The 22,871-nt window shown below is 31.9% G+C and overlaps 3 protein-coding genes and 1 long non-coding RNA gene across 4 annotated transcripts; 3 read left to right on the top strand and 1 right to left on the bottom strand.

Annotated features, from left to right (window-relative positions):
* The first annotated feature begins 3,615 nt into the window (after positions 1–3,615).
* On the top strand, positions 3,616–4,383 carry LOC124492055 (uncharacterized). The gene is made up of 2 exons (XM_047054823.2): positions 3,616–3,773; positions 3,870–4,383. Exons 1-2 carry the CDS (start codon positions 3,725–3,727, stop codon positions 4,286–4,288), a joined length of 468 nt encoding a protein of 155 aa, XP_046910779.2. The 5' UTR covers positions 3,616–3,724; the 3' UTR covers positions 4,289–4,383.
* A 32-nt stretch (positions 4,384–4,415) lies between these two features.
* LOC124492012 (uncharacterized) lies at positions 4,416–6,213 on the top strand. Its single transcript, XM_047054766.2, has one exon. The coding sequence runs from the start codon at positions 4,807–4,809 to the stop codon at positions 6,211–6,213; it is 1,407 nt and encodes a 468-aa protein (XP_046910722.2). The 5' UTR covers positions 4,416–4,806.
* Positions 6,189–7,651, bottom strand: LOC124491769 (histone H1). Its single transcript, XM_047054470.2, has 2 exons — positions 7,072–7,651; positions 6,189–6,871 (listed from the first exon to the last, which is right to left on the bottom strand). Exon 2 carries the CDS (start codon positions 6,754–6,756, stop codon positions 6,292–6,294), a length of 465 nt encoding a protein of 154 aa, XP_046910426.2. The 5' UTR covers positions 6,757–6,871; positions 7,072–7,651; the 3' UTR covers positions 6,189–6,291.
* A 219-nt stretch (positions 7,652–7,870) lies between these two features.
* Positions 7,871–12,111, top strand: LOC124492014 (uncharacterized). Its single transcript, XR_006958993.2, has 5 exons — positions 7,871–7,959; positions 8,050–8,273; positions 8,333–10,741; positions 10,918–11,599; positions 11,659–12,111. It is a non-coding gene; the product is annotated as an uncharacterized LOC124492014 (long non-coding RNA).
* Positions 12,112–22,871: the final 10,760 nt, after the last annotated feature.

Raw genomic sequence — 22,871 nt, 5'->3', positions numbered from 1 at the left:
TGTAGGCTGCCAAATGCATATGGAGTTGATTCGACCATCATTATTACTATCAAGAAAAATATTATGAATTTTCGGAAAAAATGGACATGAAATTTGAGAAAATTTGCCCATAAATTTACGATTCTGACAATTGGGACGATAGCATTATAATGTTAAAGCCCGACTATTTATGCAAATATGAATGAATAGAGCCAATCGATTTGAGATCAATTAATTCGTATACAATATTCGATACAAAAGACTTGTGTATACATGGTGAAACTGTGATTGCAAGGCAAACGAGAGTGATTTCCATTTTCATTATTCCTCAATGGTATACCATGCATATATGCATATAAGAAATGATTTTTATCCGTAGTTCATTCATAATATGAATCCTATTGAAATGTGGTAATGGTGGAAAAAAGGACACCATATATAATATGCAAATTTATCAGAGCCCCCCACCCAAAAAGTCTCCAAAAGTTCTAGAAAAACTTGGAAAATGGAAAGAAGAATCAAGTTGAAATATTGTAATCGCTTTACTTTCACTCACAAGTTTCAACATATACACAAAATACGAAAGTCTCATCATCAGTATGCCCAAATGTTATCATCGGTTAGTATATATGCCTAATAGCATTCAAACGATGCAAAGCATACTTACCAACATAATCATCATGAACATTGTCATCATTAAAATAATTCACTCAAAAAAAGTTGAATAAGGAAAAAATGCTGGTCCATTGTACAAGGCTTGTGCATTATACAATCCTTTGCTCATCTTAATTAATTCCTTTAGCATAAGATTGTATACGATATATTTGACGTCATTAAAGTGCAAAGATAATGTTGCCGCGATTCGATGGCCAATGGTCTAGTTTTTATGATAAGCAGTAAGATGATTTCTGTTTAAATCTTTTGTGATTTTTGATGTTGATTTGTTATCTCTCTCCCTTTTTCTTGGTTATGATTCTTGCATTATTCCGTCAATTTAATCCTTGGCCTAAACAGTTTTTCTATTATTTGATCATCCGTCCAATGACAATCAAACACAGAATGAGAATATTGTCCATCTTCACTTTGAACGGTTCATATTGCCATTCCATTTATTGAATTATTATTAACAAATGAAATCAATAAATAATGTCTCACTCAATTAATGGTTTGTACTTTTGCTTGGATCAATGTTTATTGAGATTCATACACAACATAGCTGACCTAATGGCTATATCAAATATGGATTCCAATATGGACAAACAAGATTGCTATTTCAAATGCAATAATATAATTCGAATCATCAATATCATCATCATCATGAAAAACGATTCGCGTTCAAATACGAATCTAATAATAAAAACAAAAAAAAATGACGACAAACGCAAATATAGCAATGATCAATGTGGTCCGCCGAAAATGTAAGGCCAAATAACAGCATAATATACAATTTATAGATATCAAACAAGAGGGGAGATCAAAGAAATGCGGCTTCAATATATAATTCAATTTATATATCGGTTTCGATTCCCTATTAACCATTAAATGTATTTGATGGCAAATATTATATAATTTTGCCTATAAACAGACTTCTCTCATTTCTGATTCATAGTGATACCTGCGAGCAATTTTTTTCTGTTTCTCTTATACAAAATTTATTTATTCTTCAATTAAGCATCGATAGTATATAAAGTTGATCAATCAATTGGAAATCATTAGCGCTAAACTTGAAGGAATGGATACAAAGTTTAACAAAATTCATAAGAGAGAAACCAATCAAATACACTTATGAAAATGGTCACTTGAAAACATTGTAATAAAATTCAGGCTTTTCGTTGAACATCTGTCGGGAAATAAGCTAAACAATATATGACCAATAGGTTAGATTCAGAGTTTTTAGGATGATAGATTCTAGAATGTAATTGTAATGCAATGTGAATTATCGATATAAAAATAAGAAGCCTTACAATAATGAAAAAAGCAATGGACAATTTCCGAATCTAGTTGTTTGCATTTCCATTCAACACATCCAGGCAAATCAAAATGAAATAAAAATTTTTGTAAATAGAACTAGGACAATCGATTGGAAAAAATTTCCGCTTGATTTAGCCAAATGCCGAATTTTCTTGAACTCGATAATCAAATCGTTGCTGGTGTCAATGCTGATTGTGAAAATTGAAATGATGATCATGATGGCAAATAAGCAAACGAAGGAGGAGTAATATCACGGCGTTTTCATTACATTCCGATCATCATCATCATTTGATTGCTTCGTAGCTCAATCGTCGGCATTACTATTGAATCGAACAAGCCGACCAGAGTTAAAACTGGCAATCAAAATTCGATCAAGTTATATGAATACGAATTTGATGTATCTATGTGTTTATGTGCATCCAACTTGATTTAGTTGGATTAATTTCTTTATTTTAGCTGCTACTAATAATTTATCCATTATAATCAATCAACCAATGATGATGTTCATCAAGGTGGTCAGTCGGTCTTTCTGATTTAGATAGACAGACAGGTTTTTTTTCTAGCATTATAATCATATCATCAATTTGATTAAGTTATTCATCATCAATCCTATGAGAACGATTCAAAGATCCAGTAGGTCAGTAGCTATATTGAATCCATAATAAGTTAAGAATATTCATTATTCATAATAGTCGCTTTTGAATATTAAAATGAATCCATTTCGGGCCATGTTCATTAATCTTGTCTATGTATATGTGTGTGCATTCGAGTGCAAATACCTTGTAAATTAAATTTCTATGGCCATAAAATGGATTTGTTCCAAAAAACCTGTGCATCACAAAATTGCCTACCATGATACCACAGAATAATTTTCATTATAAAATTTAAAAAAATAAATAAAAAAATATGGTCGTCAGTTGGAGTTGGGTTTTGAAATATGAGGATTTGTTATTCAGTCATTTTTTCTTTTATTCAATAATATTTTTTTCTTTTGTTGTTTGACACGCGATATACATGGGTTGGTGGTTATTGTTCTGTTGAAATACGAAATATATAGCTATTCTCTGCATTCCAAATGCTCATCAAGAATTTTAAATTGCGTGCCAACAATATATCTTTTTTGCTTGCCTAATTTTTAATTAATTTCCATTTCTCATGTGCTTGAAGATTTTTTAAAAAAATTTTGCTCAACATCACCGTGCATCAAAGACACCTGACACCTGAAATGGAACATTCGTTTATTTAATGAATACTATATGTGTTCGTCATATCCATGTCATAGCTGCCAAACAAACATTTCAGCCGAGATTCTATTATACAGTAATGAACGTAACAAAAAAAATAATCGAGGTAATTTCAATTAGCGATTTTTTTCATAGGAGGAATTTTTCATGATAATAGCGTTAATGGTACTAACGGCAAAATTAAATTTGCAATCAAAATCATTTTCAAGCTCAGTGACATGAAAAATAGGATGTTTTTTGGCCATAAAATGTAAAGTACTTGACGATTAGATAACCCCCATTATTCAAGAGGGTAAAAGATTGTAGCTCACGCACAGATGCTCCAAATCAAATCCAATCAATATCAATATCAATGGATCAATTAAAACTTTTGGATCCAATCAGTAGATATTAATTTTGAGTGTTGTTTTTCAAAAATATCATTGCAATCAATTAAGAAAATAAGATTACATTGAATAAAAACCAGTGTCTTAGTTTTTTTTTTAATTGTCATTTTCATTTAAATTACAATCGTATAAAGAACATTCAGAATGCATCCATCGACGTTGACTTTGGTTTTTTGCATTATCGTTTCATTAGGTATGTTGAAACTAAATAGAATTGCCTGATCAAAAAAAAACTAATAATTAATAATATCCGCTACATTAACGAATTTTAAACATATTCAAATCAAAGCAATTTCTGTCAGTGGTGATGATTATCATAATTGGCCAGTGCCACCAAAATCTCCAAATTTCCGTAAAGAATATGATCAATTATTATTCGGCTTTGTCGAGGATCATATCTATCGTTCTGAATCACAGATGATTTTGCTAATGGATTATTTTGATCAATTTTTAGCCAATAAAGAAGATCAAATGTATAGATTTCTTTCGGACGAAGTACATAATGAAATCCACATTTTAGAACAAACACAACAAACTACTAATGAATATTTTCATTCACGTAATGATTGGAACCAATTGGAAAGTTACATTGGACAAAAAATGCAGGATGAAGTGAATCTTATGCTCAATTATTTTCGAAAACTTTATGATAATATCAAAAAATCAATGGTTACAACGACAACAACAAAAACAATTTTTAAAGATTAACTTGTCTCTTAAACAATCTGTTTTTTTGTATAATGGATATTAAAAATTTTATTCAACAGAATGCAAAAATAAAATAAAATAAATTCAACTAAAAATAATCTTTAGAAACTAAAAGGAAAAAATGCTGCAATCTTTCGTGTGAATATTCCCACGTTTAATTACTGATAGTCATCACTAGTTAATGGCGAATTATCCTATCCAACTTGACTATATTGGATGACGATTGGAACATTGGGTATTGATGCTTTTTCTTGATGCGATTCATGATAACCTTACATAAATGTGTGTATTGTTGATGACATTCACAACTCTGTTTTGGCTGGTCAGTCATAAATTAACTTCATCGACAAACATATCGTTTCAAGGACAGAGCGTTGAAAAACAAGTTTTGTTTTGTTTTGCTTTGTTTTGCCATGCTATTTTGTCTGTTACTATTCATAAGTTGGCCATTTGTTCCCAAAGCACAATTTCTGTGATAATTTAATTGATGCCATTTGGCCATAAAGACCAGGATATTGATGAAGCAAACAATGGATCGTTATCACGTAACCCTGATCACGATAATCATCATTACCATAATTAAACATTCGTCCACAACAAAGTCAATTGATTCAGATTCTTCTTCAGTGTTCATGAAATTTGAATTGTTCCATTCGAGAGGCAATTTTACGCCAGTTTTAGTGAATGATGATAATGGAGAATACCATCTTCAACTATCGTTTCCATTGTTTTCGATCGATTTCGATTTAATGCTCAAGTATAAACAAATCAACTTTTCTGGTAGGAATAATTTCATGGTTGATGAATATCATTTGCAAACTACAGATCATTTCGATATGAACGCAACGATAAAAGTGATTAGTGAAAAGAAAAGTTTAAAAACAAACAACGATAACAAATGGAAGCAAATTGAAATCAACGCACAATTTGTATTGCCCGTGGCCAAAGGTTTTCTCCCAATAACGTTGATCACCTGGATTGAGCGTGTAGCGACATCTGATGATGGTCATATTGACCATTATCAAGCTAAAATAAAATGTAAATTTGGCAGTTTTTTTACATTGGATTATCAACTCAAAATGGAAAAACAATCAAATTTGTTTGTCAATTTCAATCGAAAACAATGTCCATACATCCGTTTGAATCATACACTTCAAAGTGATCCACCGGAATGGCTGTATTTTCAATCATCAATTGAACATTCATGTCCAAAAATTTCTGATTTGCGTATCATGATACAATCGAAATCTAAACGATTTCCGCTGGCTAATCTGGAATTACTTCAAACATTTAATCTAGATACGAATGGTAATGAAATGATGCAAATGATACATCCTATTATTGATGCTATGGTGGCTGGATTCTGGCAATCGATCGGTTCATATTCTATTTATCAGAAAACATTGTGGATGAAAGTGAAACCTTGGTACGAACATATTAAACTGGATTATATTCAACAGATTAATGATTGGGATCGTTTCTATACGTTGTCATTGTCTCGTAAGGATTTTTCTAGATTTTCACCAAAGACACAAGTAGGAATCAATTCTTCAACAATCGTTAATCCATTGACCGAGATCATCAAGCAAATTATTCTTTACACATCGGCCATTTTCAATTCTACAACCAGTATTGTATTATCGGTTTTATCAACAATGGAATCAGCCATTCAACAAGCCATACAAAGTCTTATGGATCATTCATCATTCGAATGGCAAATTCATTCATTCCATTTGGCCATAATTACTTTACAAGTGATGTTGTTCATATTTTATGCTGGCATTCAATTCATTCGAACGTTACGTATATTTTGGCTTCTCACTTTAGCCATCAAATGGGTTATCATTATTCTGTTGGCTATAATCATTGTCATTTCAACCGTTCAGATTCTATACTGGAATAATTTAGAGAAAATATTTTATTAAATGAGAAATGTAATTTTATCACAAACATAATTCAATTCGTAATTGCGTCATCGTCTTAATGATGGAATTCAATCATCATCACTTTTTTTTAATTGGGCTAGCTTTCTTCTTATTCATAGGTTCCTTCTTTTCTTTAACGATTACCATTGACTTTTGAGCTTGGACTATCGGTTTAGAAGCTGTTGATTTGATTTTTTTTGATGTGGTCGTTGATTCCGAATCCAAATCATGATCATTTTTAACCTTAGTCATTGCAAATTTTGATTTCGAATCTTTTATTTTAGCCAACTTAAAACGACCGTTTATTCCAATGCCTTTAGTTTGAACTAAATATCCTTTGGCCACTGATGTTTCAAGATGACGTCGTAAAAGATGAGCTTTCTTCTTCATATCAACATTGTAATGCTCGATCAAAAACTTCTTGATAGCAGCCAATGACGGTCCTAAGCGTTCATCACTATGATGTTCGATTGCCGATTTAACCATTTCGGCCATTGGTTTACTTAGATTCGAAGATGAAGCCGTTTTTTTAATTGTTGCCATGATTTTGTTCACAATTTCAATTGTCAAGGATAATGATTACGCTCAAAAATACCGGATCAATTCAGCATTCATAATGGACATGATGTTACCACTAGGCACCAACATAGATCGCCATCTGTAGGAATTTAGGATAGTATCATTGTTAAAATTTCAACAATGTAGCAATTATAAATGCCGCTAGCAAAAAAAAGTTAAAGTAAAAATTTTGAAAACCAATGGTAAAAATGAGTTCGTGATTGTGACCTGAAAACTGGATAAATTCATGTTTTACATCGCCTCTGGCCTTATGACCCTTGTCTTTACCTGTTTTCATACCTGAGGATTTTCAATGCTCAATTTTAAATTGAACTCGTCCAAAACGTCCAGTGGTTTTTATTTTGATAATTATTCATAATCAAAACTTCAACGAGCCAACAACACTTTATTGAATTGACAAAATGAACCGATTCATAATGTTACCGCTTTTGATCTCTGTGTTTGGCTTTGCTTCAGCCCAATACAGTGGTTTGGCAGGATATGGCAATCGAGGTTCTGGATATAATCAGCAAAGCTACGGGCAGCATGGATATGTCCAAAACGGTTATGGCCAGCAACATGGCCACGGACAGCACGGATATGTCCAACACGGTTATGGCCAGCAACGTGGCCACGGACAGCACGGATATGTCCAACACGGTTATGGCCAACAACCTACTTATGGTAAACAGCATGGCTTCGGACAACAAAGTGGCTACGGTAACCAAAACTTAGGTCAGAATCTGGTTGGACAAATTCTCGGATCTCTTGGTCAGCGCCAATTAATTAATTAACACTTTATATTAACAGAATTTTCTGATTTTAACTAATGAATGCATCATTTTTGGATGATTAAATCATCATCATCAATAAATTTATTTTATTATAATTGGTTGATTTATGGCCAAACTTCACAAGATTTTATTAAGTCAATAGTGTCATTTGTTCCAGATGATTGAATGGTAGATGGCAGCATCAACTTAACAAACGTAAATTTCTATGTGTAATTTTTAATTTTATTATCTGTTCATTGATGGCACTGTATGTAGCATAAATGCTTTCGATCATCATCATCATCATCACTTTTAGTTTGTTCTTGATTGATTCAATTACAAAGATTAGCGTAATGAACATATTTGACACCTACGATTGGATAACATGATACTAATATATTTCGAATGTTGAAAGGTTCGTATAATCATCACCTGATCATCATAGATGATCTTTTTAATCCACACCTAGATTCATACATTTGCTTTTTCTCTATATACATACTAGAAAATGGCCATTTGTGATATTTTGTTGATAATGTACATCCAACCAATTCTCTGTTGTTTGTTTTGAGAATCTGCCTTCTCGCATTCGGACACATGATCGATGATTTGTTTGTTTGTTCGGGATTCGAATGAAACCTATCTGGTTGCCAACATCATCATCATCATCATAACTTCTATCGACAATACGCTAATAGTACGAGCATCATTATTAAGCCAATCCAATAGGTATGCATGATGACAAACTTTCAAATGACGCAATTGACAAATCAATTATGAAAGAACAGGAAAATGAAACAAAATACAACAAGCACATACGCATACATACCATATAACGCCAATATAAATGTGTATGGTTGTTTGTTTGTGTGTGCGTGTGTGATTTTGACGTCAATCGCTCCACGTTGCTTACGTATTAATTTTGGCACATGTTCGTTACTGGAACCAGTCGTTGGAGCCATTTTATCATATGAATGTGATGCTCACCCTAATGAACATTGATCAGTATCGGATTTCCGACTGATGCCGTATATTTACATCATCATCATCATCATCAACGTTGATGACGATGAAAAATAATGAAAAAAAATTGATGACTGACTCACTTGAACACATGATAAATAATTTTAGTGGTCTTTTGATTATCAAGCTAAATAAATTAAAAAATAAATAAAAAGCCTGATAGCCAGAAAGATAGGAACAATGAAAGCAATTGTAGCCATTTATGATGATCATTTGTAATTGTCGATTAATTCAGACATGCTAAAAATGTGTATGTAATGTATCCATTTTTTGCAAATGTATTCATTTAGCTGCGCAGATTAATATTCTTTTTTCAATCCATTTTGTCTGACTGTCTGACTCTTTTTTTAATCGTCTTATTTCAATAATAATAATATCGTAATAGTAGATAATAATAATGATGATGATGATGAAGAGAAAAAATGTTTCCAAACCTTGGATTGTAGCAAAGTTTATAAAATTTTCTCTCTATATATGTTGCTTACCACGAAAATTGTATCCATTTCTTACCACCATCATGAAACATTGACACTCAAGGATTTGAAGGTATTCGCGTTTTTTACGATCATGGCCAACGTTTTTTTACAGGTACAGCATTTTCGTATGTTGCGAATACACGTTCAAGGATGTACATTTCGATAAATGATGTACAAGACATTGAACTCTTGTTCGAATATAGCCATAATGTTACATCCAAGGAGATAGGCCTAAAAACGATATTTTTGTTTTTGTATGTGCTCGAAAATATCAATTAATCATGTTTATAGAGCCGATTAAGCAGCCATCATCTTGTTTGCTTCATTCGGGTTTGGTTGCGTGAGTTTGTCATTCACCACAACCATCATTTACACCGGTGAATGTCAAATTTACCAACAAGTAGTTTATGTGGTACAGGTTTTTTTTCATGTAGCAAATAAGCTGAAAAATTTTTAACTCGTCATTAATTGCTACTATGCTGAAGAATTTCATTTGTAGATTAAAATTCATGCCCTGAACATAGAAATTATTTGCAATCATCGAATATTTGCCATTTTCATCTCGTTATATATTTTAGTGTAGTTTGATTATTTCAACGGCTTAATTTTGAAAATATCTTAAAATCTTCAGACTAATTGTGATTAATACTGACCAATCATTATGATCATTGGTACTATGGCAACAACCGAAAGACACGCGAACAGATTTCAAAGCAATCTTCATCATCTCCTCCTACGTGGCCATCGAGGACATCTGTCATTGATTACTTATTGTATAAATGAACCTTTATTTTGATTTTTGAGTACAATGGGAATTTTTGTTAAAGAAAGACCCACTGAAGTTTTAACATTAAGTACAGGTGGTCACAGAAAAGACCATAATTATCATGAATTGCTGTGGTAGCCTTAACTATAGTTGGACACGTGTCGGATTCAGACCTTGTTGGTACCTTGGTGCTACCGTAATAGTCGTTTTTCTATCACACCTGCCACGTGTCCATGCACAAACAATTGATTGGCCAAGAATGACAGATGTTCCATTTGAACTTGGGTCATAACCGATAACTAATTTATCTCTGATCTTTTTTTGTTCAATGAACAAAAAATGTTGACCTGTAGCTGCATTCGAGCCAACTGTTGATGAAAGTAGAATGTATAAAGCTGCGAATAATTTAGTCACAATGCTATTTATGAACCATCCAAATGATTAGAAAGAGTTTAATGATGGCTCACATAATTCTGATAACTTCAATGAGTTTGAATGAATATATATTTTTGCCACAATTTTCATCATTTTGCATCACCCTTTTTATTCAATCATTTTGATTGAATAGAATGTTAATGAACGACAATGACCGCCGATATTGTGCAGACATCTAATTCAGTTTATTTCAAAAAAAAAAATTAAATTAAATTATGATTACCACACCTAATCGGATCATAATCAATGAACATTTGGATCGATACTATGTTACTATTTTTGTTTGTAGATACAAGGTTGTATCAATTATCAGTTTTGTTGGCCGTGTGATAATAAGTAATAATGATTCGAATGGTGGTTAAGCCATTTTAAATATAGCAATCGAATATTATCAAATCAAGTATTATGTTATCTCAATGACCGACCGTTCTTATTTCGGTTAAATGTAATGATAACCAATGCTATGATGACCAATAATCAAGACAACACCTTGACAGGTAAGTTATAATATAATGATCATTAATACGGCAGCAGCACGTACCGTTATTCATCATAATTCCATTGATTGACTGACAATTGGTGGCTGCTATATCCTTGATATTGATTATTAATAATCATTAACTTTTCTCTTTCCATGTCTGTCTATCTATCATTTTTAATATATTTAATTTAGCACATTCCAATCGATCAAAGAAAAAAAATTAAAGCTATATTAATGTGAACAAAACATATATAACTTTGTATTTCGCTATTGTAATTAAGCTTTTGCTGAAAAATTAAAAATTTAATACGTCAATAAAATAATCTTCATACTAGATGGCGCTAAAAATGAAGAAAATGAATGAATTGTTTCGAATGTCACATTTCTGAACCACAGGTCCATTCAAATGAATTGTTATGGTCATAAATTGAAGATTGGCATCTTGACAACCGGCCAGACATAAATATCACCGGATAAACGAATAAAACTACTAACTAGACCAATGGCTAAGCATACATGTCATGAGTGTTTTGAGATTTTTTATTATCCAATTACAAATGCCGAATGCACAATGAAATGAACCGAATGGTCATCAAGCTATAGATGAGCGTTTGTTTATTGTCTCTTTCTTCATAATTTATTGGCACATGTTCCGATTATATTTTCGCATTTCTTATTTCTGGATCTGTCATTCACGTTCATTTTTTCGTATGTCGCCTGGATAATCCAACCCAATATTGGAAAAATCGATAACAAAGTTGTGATCATTTGTGGCCAAAGTTGACTAACCCCAACATTCGGTTCGGCAACCTATCGATTGAGAATGAGATTGCTTTTGTTGGCCTAATGCATTGCTATCTGGTGTGCTGTAAAGGTATATTGCTTGGCTATGCTATATCCAAACTGATTCTGAATGTTTTCATTACTTCATAGCTTCTGTGAACCAACCGATCATGACGATCAGAAAATTTATGAGCTTCGACCGAATGAATTTTAATCGATTATGACCCTCGAAGTAGCCCTTGATGAGCATACAGAGATGGGACACACAGTCAATCTAGCAGGATTGTTGCTACATTCGTGTGTGTAGGTTTATGCAACATAACATTCCGAACATCATCATCATCCGAATGCATCATACTGCATTTGGTGTGATGATGATGATGGAAACGGCGAGCATAATAATAAATTTTTCAAAAGCTTTAGCTTCAGCTCATTCAAAGAAAATCACCACATCGACATGTCCACATGATCAACATATATGTGTTCACTTCATTCAACGAAAAAAAAAGGATTTTATTCAACTTCACATTGCTTTTAGCTTTTCCTAAATAAACTTTAAATTAGGCTCAATTCAAAATGATTCGAACCTGAAGATTATAATTATATACGTCTGGTCATCGTCTTTACCTTTCTCTATTTGGCCACAATCAATGTTTTCTTGTGTTTATTGTTGTTGTTTTTTTGTTGGATTGTCGATGGTTGAAATTGTTTAGGCATAAAAAAACGATCGATAAAAACTGATAGGCAGATATATGATTCTTAATCCTGATTGTCATATATTCAATGTGGCCATTGCATCAATTCATAAAGATTTTTTTTTCTATCCATCATATATACAAACAAACAAAAAAATACAACAGGAGCTTGAGAGGCAAACTAAACACAAATTTATTAATTGAATTAATAGGTGAAAACAGATATTATTAACCAAGAAATCAAGTTTTTTTTTCTATTATGATTTAATTCATAACGCTGTCGATTGATCGATTTATTCATTATCCCAATAAAGTGTTTTAATTCTAGTGAGCAGAATGGTTCTCTTTATAAAAAAAAATTGATCCTAATGATGAATCTAAAATGTTCAACCTACGTATATAAGTTATAAGCTTAACTCGTGATTTGCTAAAAGCACAATCATCATCATTATTATCGACAACATTGATACGAAATGATATGCTGATACATTGTAAATTATGATCATCGATACTAATCAAGCTGTGCGTCCTTATAATCCATTCATTGATTTTTCTACTCCAAATTCATGTAAATTTTTTTTTTGTTTCAAATCAATGATTCGATTAGAGCTCAGCAACAAGGTAAAGCAGTTTTAAACACTTCTACTTACTTGCTTGCTGATATGAGTGATGAATGTGTGTAAAAGTGTTAGTGAATGATGGATAGCATGACCATCGAATTCGAGTAAGCAAAAACATTTTTTTTTTTGCACACATCATCAGACCTATTTATAGCTGATGTCTCGATGATAATCACAGCAGCCAATTCAATCATTCGGCTCATTTCATTGCGATTGCGATGCATGCGAAACACTCGGGCCAAGGCGAATATATAATTTAGCTAGGTTATGGCTTATTATCTAAAAATAATTTTGCCCATTTCTTTTTTTTTTGTTGACAACTACACACTGTTGATGTTGACGGTATCAAGTAGACTTGTTTGCATTCGAATGAAAAATGTTCCAGTCGAAAATTCCGAATCAACAGCCATGATGGCATTTATCAAGTCAAATGAAAACAATAACTACATGTGACTATATTTTTTTTTTGCCTCTTGGCTTTTTCTAGCTGTTGTTTTCAATTGCATTTGTTAATCTGTAATTCTATGACAGTGATAAACAACAAAAGCGATATTTTATTAACTTATACAACTCTTACAATACCACTACGCAGTTCAATTCCTATTCCACGCCATACGATACTTATAGCCAAAAAGTTAATCACCTAAAATTGAAAAACCATTCATAACCTTTCATATTCACAGTTTTTGATTCTATGTTTAACATATTCCAAGCTCACACAATGTGTTGAATTTCATTTGAATAAAAACAAATGAATAGTAACTTTGTTTTTCTTCAGATATCTTATTTTATCATCATTTATTATCATTGAAAGTAATAATGATCATGAGTCTCTGCCAAAGCTATGATAAAATGTTGATGTTTGGATAGAGTTTGAATAAATAACAAACAAGAATGAGATTGACTGAGATTTATGATTGAGAAAAGAGCATTAACTTGGTTAGGTAGGCAGGCTCACTCAGCAATGATAACAATCTTTAAATGATGAAAACGAAAGTTTTTTCTACCTGATTAACTGGCACACAAATTTAAATATCTCTTATCATCATTGCTTGTTCAGCTTAAAAAGAATAAGAAATCAAAATTAAGGCCTGAACAAGATCATATGACAAACGTTTAGAAGTAAGCATTTTTACACAATCACAAATATCAGGTTTTATCCTTTTATTATTTTTTGCAAAAATTGTTGCCAAAAAAAATTCAGAATTTCGATTCGATCGATCAGATCAATAAATTGATTGATGATTGTATCTATATAGTTGGTATATTCCTGAATCATATCGGTGCTGGTAAAAACAACCAATGTACATGTGTTAAATAGTTGAATTTATGAAAGAAATTCTATCAATCGGCTTTATTTTTTTTTATCGATCTTGATATCCAAAGTAAACACAAACCGTTTGGGTGAATAAAAAAAAACATATGATCTTTGCACCCACAAAAGCTATATTATGGTGGTTAACTTTTGAAAAAAAACGAACCTTGAAAAGATTGCAGAAATATGATTGAGTAAAGCAATAATTGAAATTATTATTATCATCAACTGATACTGTCGTTCTATGTCTCATTGTTCCAAACAATTCAATTCTATCCCCATTCATTGTTGTTTATTTTAATTGATTTTGGCATTGACATCATAAAAATGTTTGAATAAACACTTTTTCAATTCGATAGTAAATTTAATCTTGAAATTAATGAAAAACAAATCAATTTGCTTGCTTTATAAAAATTATAATTTACGAATACACCATGCAATGCATGAATGATATCGATTGTTGATGACTGAATCTTTTCAAAGAATCATGATCGTTTGATTCGCAAGGCTTTAATATTGTTTTCAGTGATAATATTGTTGGACCAGGTTGGACCAAGCCAAAAAAAAATCATGATTACATTTTACAATATTAGTAGTAGAGATATATACGATAAGCAACTCAAATAATTTCACTGTGTATTTGTTTAACTCATTGTTTATGAATAACAGAATTGGCTATACATGATTAGACGGCATGAATAATTTAGTAGAGAATATAAATATAATTAACTGTTTAAGTCCTTCATTCATTATCAGTTAAATAATGTCATGGAATCAGATTACTTTCATTGTTATGTTGGGGTGCTGATTGATTCTAAATGATAATAAGACCATCAGGCCAAAACCCGAAACAACCATCTCATACTGTCTTTTTTATTTTTTAATCTTCTAACAGAATTGATTGTCAAAACTTTAAATTCCGAAATAGTACACCTGAATTCTTTAGCAATCCTAAATCGTTTCATAATTTCATGGAAGTAGATGAATGATAGAATTTGGTTTGTTAATTCGTAAACTTTATTTCAACAACCAATCGATCAACAGGCCTGATGATTCTGAGTATCTCTGAATTTGTCATCGTTATTGTTTTTTTTAAACACTTCTACATGATTAAATATCCTTATCAATGAATATACCTAATTGAGCATCATTGATAAGAGATGCAGTGGCGGATCTGCCATTGGATGGGTGGAATCGCCCAGGGCCCAACTAATGGTTGATACGCCATTCTTCAGGGTTAGCTAAGTGAAAGTTATTTTTTGATTGACAAGGAAAAAAGGGAAGAAAAGAGAAAATCGGACACGCGTTTAGATACAAATGTTGAACAAATATTTGTCCAATGCAGTGTCAGGTTCTATTCAAACCGTTTGATTTGTTAAGAGGACAACAAATGATCCAATGACAGCCATCATTATAACGATGATCGAGACATAAAAGAAATAGAGAAGAGACATTTTCCTCTAAAACCCAGCAACAAACAGACAAACGAATGGTAATTGGAGATTTCATCATTCACGATCAATAATAAATAACACAGAGATGGCCAATATGCATTGACAAATGGACACAAACAAGGAAATGATTACATACTAGTCCCCATTATCAATGGCCTTATAGCCATGTTTTTTATCAACAAAACGGCTCTCTTACCTGATTTGTTTGTTGTTTAATTCGTTAGCTGTATTGACGACAATTCTCCATTGTAAATCTCATGATAGTGGCCATATTAGAGGAAAATTCTTATGTACGAGAATCAACCGAGGTCATTGTTGCTATGTTTATATTTGTTTGTGAGAGCGCGTGATTCAATATGATGATTGATTGATTGATTCAAAATGGCATTTTAAAATGATGAATGATTAAAAGTTGAAATTGAATTAAAAAAACACGGAAAATGACTATTTAATTTGAATGATGATTGCACATCGGCATGAACAATTAATTACCTTTTCTAAGCTGCTTTAACTTTTCATAACCTATTGAAACTTTTTTTAGAAAGATGAAATTCGAGATAATAATTTGCAAATAAGCACAAAAATGGCTATCAAATTCTAAATAATAAAATGGACATTACGTTGACAATGACAACACGTATTATTGACTATATCATTAATTAATGGATGGTCATCATGGGACTCTTGTACTTATGATAGCCGTGGTTCATTTTAAACAATGTAACAAAGCCAATAAAAACAATCAATCAATGAGTCCAATAGAATAGCAATTCCAGAAGATTTGCTCAAATTGATTCTGCCAATTGATATTTGTCTATTTGGTATTGCAAGGCAGTCAATCGATCTTGAAATGATTACTCCATCAGCTAAACAAACAATCATTACCATTTACTATTTCAAATTTTGCTTCTCACGATTCGGCAACTGCTCATTAGCTAAGGCGATTGCCATTGTAGTGCCGATAATTGAAATGAAAAACATCACCATTCATATTAACAAACGTTTGATTAACCACATGATAGGAAAACATTGAACATTGACATTGACAGGAATCCATTGTCCGGTTCAATACATCTATTTGAAATGAATATCAATATAAAAGTTTTGCATCCTTGCATCCAAGATTCTGATTCTTTTTGATTCATATTTCATATAATGAATGTGTAAAAAGAGTGAATATGTCAATGAGGAAAAAATGAACGAAATAATGTAGTTCTATTAAAAGAAGCAAACATGGAGGTAGACTGAAATTTTTAGCTATGCTCGTGATGTCTCCCGTTGATTTCAAGCAAAATTTGGTCCTGTATCACGCCAAAGAATGACGTAAAAACATGAACCCAGATTTAGGATTGAACAATGACAACGACTACGAAAAAGAAAAAAATTAGGCGTTTCTTTTTCTCTTTCTATCTCTCTCACTTTTCGAAAATATCTTGCTCTAGAGTTTGGAGCCATTTAGGTCAGAGAAATGATGGCCAATCAAAAGAGTGAACAACACTCAAAAGCTGGAATTCAGTTTTACTTTTTAGCCATTGTTGTTAGTTTGTATCTATTATCTAAATCTTCTATCTCTTTTATTCAGTCGTATCAAATCAAACTACTCTACTCAAACGAACAAACACGCTAATATTGAAAGATAAAATAAGCATGAATGAAACGCCGAAATTGATTGACAGGATTCACATAGATACTAGCACACCTGGTTCGATGGCTCTTATCACTGGCTATGAAATGATTCACTTGTTCAGAATCCTAAATCATGAGTTCAATAGTTTTGATCAAACAAAGGTGACTTGTACACGCAATCATTAATATACTCGAAAGGAAAAGGAAATAATTTATAAACAAATGATATTTGAAAAGGCAATAATTTATAAAATTGCAAACAATACAAAATTTATTATAAAAACTCAATTTAGATTTACCAGGCAATCACTGAGCAATTAATAGACATCAATATGGCATCCGTGCCTAAATTATTTTTCGATAACCTGTATGATTGAACAAAACAACACCAATAACAAATTTTAAAGGATTTGGGAGACATTCGACCGTTAATGAGCGCAAATCAACATTAACTGCATTAAACTTTGCTTGCCATCTTGTATATATTGCCAGCTATTGAATCACAAGACAGTAGATGAAACAAGATATAGCAAATATCGGACATCAAAGCACGTACCATCCATGGTAAACACAATCGATTTACAACAAACAAATGTTTACGTTGTCAACTGGTGCTCTTTTGTACCATGTACACAATCTGGTTGTTTCCATAAATACATAGCCAACGAAATAAATTCTTGTTTGAAAAATTTCTCCACACATATAGTTTTATTTTACTGGATCCTCGAATTGAATAAGTTGAATGAATTAATGTAGATTCAAAAGATTGTCCAAACATTTTGATTGGTTGCAACATGGAAACAATGTTCAAGGTGCTCAATAAAAAGCTGATGAAACTCAGCTGTTTTTATGCATCATAAACATCCATGACATTGAAATCAAATTCCAACAGTTTCAGTACATCAAAACTAAAATTACACCAGCATAAGGCCAATGACATTTTGGAAATAAAATCTGGATTTCTATTCACTATTGATTGATTAGTTGATGGACCAAAACAGCAATCAAACCATGATGAGACATAGAATAAGATAATTCAGATATTTACGTCAGACAAGTCAATTGCTCTTTGACCTTAAACTTTGTGATGTGAAAAAAAACTAAGATATCGATTAGTGCCGCATTGATAACATCATATTGAACAAACTTTATTGTTGGAAAATTCAGATATTCATAGTTTTATCAGTTCAACATATCGATTACAAGCGAATGAATTTAAAGATGCCAAATTCATCGATTCGAATGAGAAGCACAATCGAATCAAAACGCAATGGATTTCGAGTTTGCTTTAATTACTTGAATGAGAAAAAAAACAATATAAGCATTGTTCGTTTAATTTTGCTTATTGCAAGCAAATTGAATTGAATTCTTATGACCTAACACTGAGAACAATAAATGGAAGAAAAATTGTAAGATAGACATTGTCATTAATATTTACGCCACTAAAATCATCACCATTCGGTTCGATAAAACTAGATATGAGAGAGGCGAATTTTTTGTAATAGAGCAATTCAATAAACGTATTTGCCACTTGTTTTATCTCAACGAGAACACTGTTCGAAAAAAAATTAGATCAAAATAGAATCGATCGTATATTTTCCAACCAGTATGAAAAACATCTATAATGAAAGTCACCTGACATCTATTCCTAAAATAAAATGGTCTGCAACCACTGTTCAAGATACTCGCTTGTTCGAACTAGACGTTGTTTGTTTATTTTAATCAAGATGATGACTGTTTTTATTATGTTGAATCCAATCGAATTCTATGTGGGAAAGATGCCGACATTGAATTTTTTTTTGATGATCAAATTGCAGAAAAAAACAAATCAAACAAAGATACGGCCATGATTTTTGAATCTGTTCATTGAATTTCCCCATGGATTTTATTCATTCTACTAGTGTAAACAGTTGATCAATACATATAAATTATTGGCTGTAAGAAACAATGAACTTGCTTGAAGCCACTTGTTGAAAGAACAAATTTTTAATATCTGGCAGAAGCTATGCCATTTCATAGATTTAAGCCGAATGATGACGATGATGACGAGGTATTCACAGAAGAATAATGAAGCAACAAATCAATCTTCATGTTTATCTGAAACAATGTAGCAAAAAAACACCATCATCATTGCGTTGAAGCAACAAAACAAGATTGTCGACAAACGCAACGGAAAGATTCACGCGCCCATATCCAGTGTTGAATAATGCAATTGGATTTTATGCCAATCATTTTAAACTTTAAAGATCATCTTTTTCATGATGGATGATCATTTTTTGTAGCATTATAATCATCGATTATTGATATCAAATCGTGTTCATTTGCACTAAGCTATGAAATAACCAGACTGGATATGATTGCAACCGTTTTTGCTATTGCAGCTTCAGAATCGAAAAAACTTAACTAACTTTTCATCGATGCTCACACCTACAGTCATGTCAGTCATTTTGATATACAAATAGCGAGACATTTCAAATGATTAGGTGACCATTTCTCTGCGATGAATGATTCATTTTACTTATCAATAACTGATCGAAATGGCCGAACCTCCAAATCTGTGATTGATCTGTCAACGATGTTTATGTTTGACAGTAACATGGAAAAAAAAGAAGAATCAGTGATCAAAGCGAATGCCATTGATCCCATCATGGGCGCATACAATCTTGATTCTGTTGATGGGCTAAATATCTTGTCATTTTCAATCATCATCATTCATTCAAATTAAACAACAATTCAATAATGGTCATTAATCGATTGGCTTATGGATATGAGCCTGATGACGATTGTCTTTGCTACAAATCAATAAACAAGATGCCAGCATTTAGAACATATGGCAATAGTTATATGCACCATATCGATCATCAATTTACATACATCTCATGATTGCAGGGACAAACATCATCTACAGGAGTTATGATAGTGATAAGTAATGTTAGTAAATGAGTGAATTGAGTGAACAAAAATCTCTTTGATCGATTCCGAACGAAAAAAAATTGATTCAATGAAAAAATGATTGATCGATCAACAATCAAATCAAATTTAATCAAATTAAAGTCAATCTTGCCTTGTTTGCCAACGATTTCTTGCAAATCAATATGAAATAATAATAAACATGTGAGCAAATCAAAAGTTAATCATCCAGTGATTCTTAGGTACATCGATAAAAATGGTTTATTCCCCATAACCATGTGATTGCCCATATCAATGGATTATTCATGCATCACATTGTCACCATTTGTTCGTTCGTTAGTTTGTTTGTTTGTTCTCTTGATCAAATAATTTGAATGTATCCTTATGAGTGTATAGGTAATGTTTTGAGTATAATTAACAAATACTGATTTCTATCATTGTAATGATCCTTTGTCAGAATCAAAATTAAATGATTATCCAATGTGGCCTAATAAAAATATCTAAAAGAATCAAAAACAAAAAAAAAAAATTGGTGGGAACATGAATATAATATGGGATAAAGAGTTGAATGAATTCAAACACACCAAAGGAAAAATTGTATGAATGGATTATTTCAAGAGCTAAAAACAGTGGCAAAATTTAGGACAAACCTTGTACGAACCATATAACTGATGTTAGATGAGAGAAAAATGCTTACGTTCTCAGATTTTCGCTTCCAGTCTCGATCATCAACATGATGGCGGCAACAAGATGTTAGAGTTAAGTGAATGATAGTTAAACAACTATGCTAAGAATTTATCCTTTTCCTTATGTTGTCTCATTCATGAAATTTTCATTCTTTTCATACCAATTCAAATGTGTGTATATCTATGGAAGATACAAGAAATGTTTTTAAGCAACCAAACGTAGTAAGCTATTTATAGTCTTTAGGTACTTTTGCTTTAAAATTGTTGTCGTCGACCGTCGTTGATGATAACAAACTTTCAGCAATTCGTTATCTATCAGGATCGACAAATCCGATTGTTTAAAAAACAAAAAAAAGATGTGAAATGCTACATTCATCATTCTTCAAATTTTTCTTTAAAATACAATTCATGTTAATCAAATAAATGATGAAAAAAAACAAATGAACTGCCTATTGATCTTTTGTAATCACTGTTGACAGCTTCCTTTCAACATTGTTTGAGTGTTAATAGAAATAATATCAATGAAAACAATCAATATATGGCCACATTTAATAACGATAATGTCGATGAAAATCATGACTATCAAAAGACATCAAGATTGGCTTCTCTTTGTCTTTATATGAAACAAACAAAGAAAACAAGTAATGAAAAACTATGACAGAAAAGGAAATTTCTCAGACAACAAAGAATATCATGCTCGCTTTCATCATTATCATCATGTAGAGTTGAGATGATTGTATTAAATCTCCGTTGCCACCGTATGAACAAATGTTGGATGCTTAAACATAGTTGCTTCAGTTCAAGAAACAATATCAATATGTAGAAATGAGATTGCGAATGAAATTATATTTTTCCATATCCAGACTCATTATGGAATAAAAACAAATTCAACAATGGCATGATGACGATGTTATTGGCCAGTGTTTTTCAAAGATGAAATCGGATGGGAAATGTTTAATAAATAGTCAAATATCGTATCCATGTTTGTGTGTCGGAATTATTCGTCTCGAACAAATCATGAAAAAGAAATGACAAAAGGTTCGAGAAATCGATCAATCATGTTGAATGTTTTGCACTGGACATTCGTCTACGATGCACTCACGATCCCATCAACCGGTCTTGGCTCAGCTTGTCATTCATTTCAGTTTTTTGGGTGCTTTGACACCTAGCGCTCGAACGATGATGAGACTTGAAAGAATCGAGGATGTTCACTACATAAATTGATTGATTGATCGTCTGTGATAGTAACAATGTATATGATTCATAATGAATCTAGTCATTGCTTTTAACCAAGTCATCATCACTATGTAAACGAATAACGATCACCTGTTTTGCATAATGTTTGAGCTTGATATTCGTAAAATTTTACCAATTTTTTTTGCCAACATTTTTTTATGACAAACAATGTGAATAACCATGCCAATCAAAACATATGACAAAAAATTAGCATTGAAATTCATGAGAATCACCAAAATAATCAACTAGCCATAATTTACATGTTTCAACAATTGAATAAGAGTTATTAGCCAGCGGACAGAGAAAAAAGTAAAGAATGAAAATGTCTATATTTCTATTTCTATTCATAATATTTAGTTGATTAGTAATTAATTTAGCATTTTTAAATACACAAATATTTCATTCTCAAAATAGCAGACTGTTTTTTGCCCGATTTGGACAGGAATTCTTGTTGTTTATGCTGATAATCTGGAAAGACAGCTTTATTTGTTCTGTTCTAAAATAGTGATTGCTAAAAATTCTGTCTGACACTAGTCTGAATTAAATTCGGTTCAGAACATTCATTCAACTGTATAAGTAATTTGTCATGATGAGGCCCATTCTTGTACAACTCATCAATGCCTCGGTTTTTTCAGCTTACATTCTCGTACATTATGCCTCACCGATATAAAACACATTCTCACATAAGAAAAGGGCAGCCGACCGGCTTGTTGATTGTGGTTTTTTGTTTGTTTTCTTGTCTGGAGCACTGTATCCAAGTGGATTGCAGCTGCCAATTCTGTGAGAAAAAAAAGAAATGAATACCAATAGTCAGAAAAAGC

This window comes from Dermatophagoides farinae, chromosome 1 (genome assembly GCF_024713945.1).
Source record: "Dermatophagoides farinae isolate YC_2012a chromosome 1, ASM2471394v1, whole genome shotgun sequence".
Lineage (NCBI taxonomy): Eukaryota > Metazoa > Arthropoda > Arachnida > Sarcoptiformes > Pyroglyphidae > Dermatophagoides > Dermatophagoides farinae.
The sequence above is the reverse complement of the archived record's forward strand: the minus strand, read 5'-3'. Positions and strand labels throughout refer to the sequence as shown.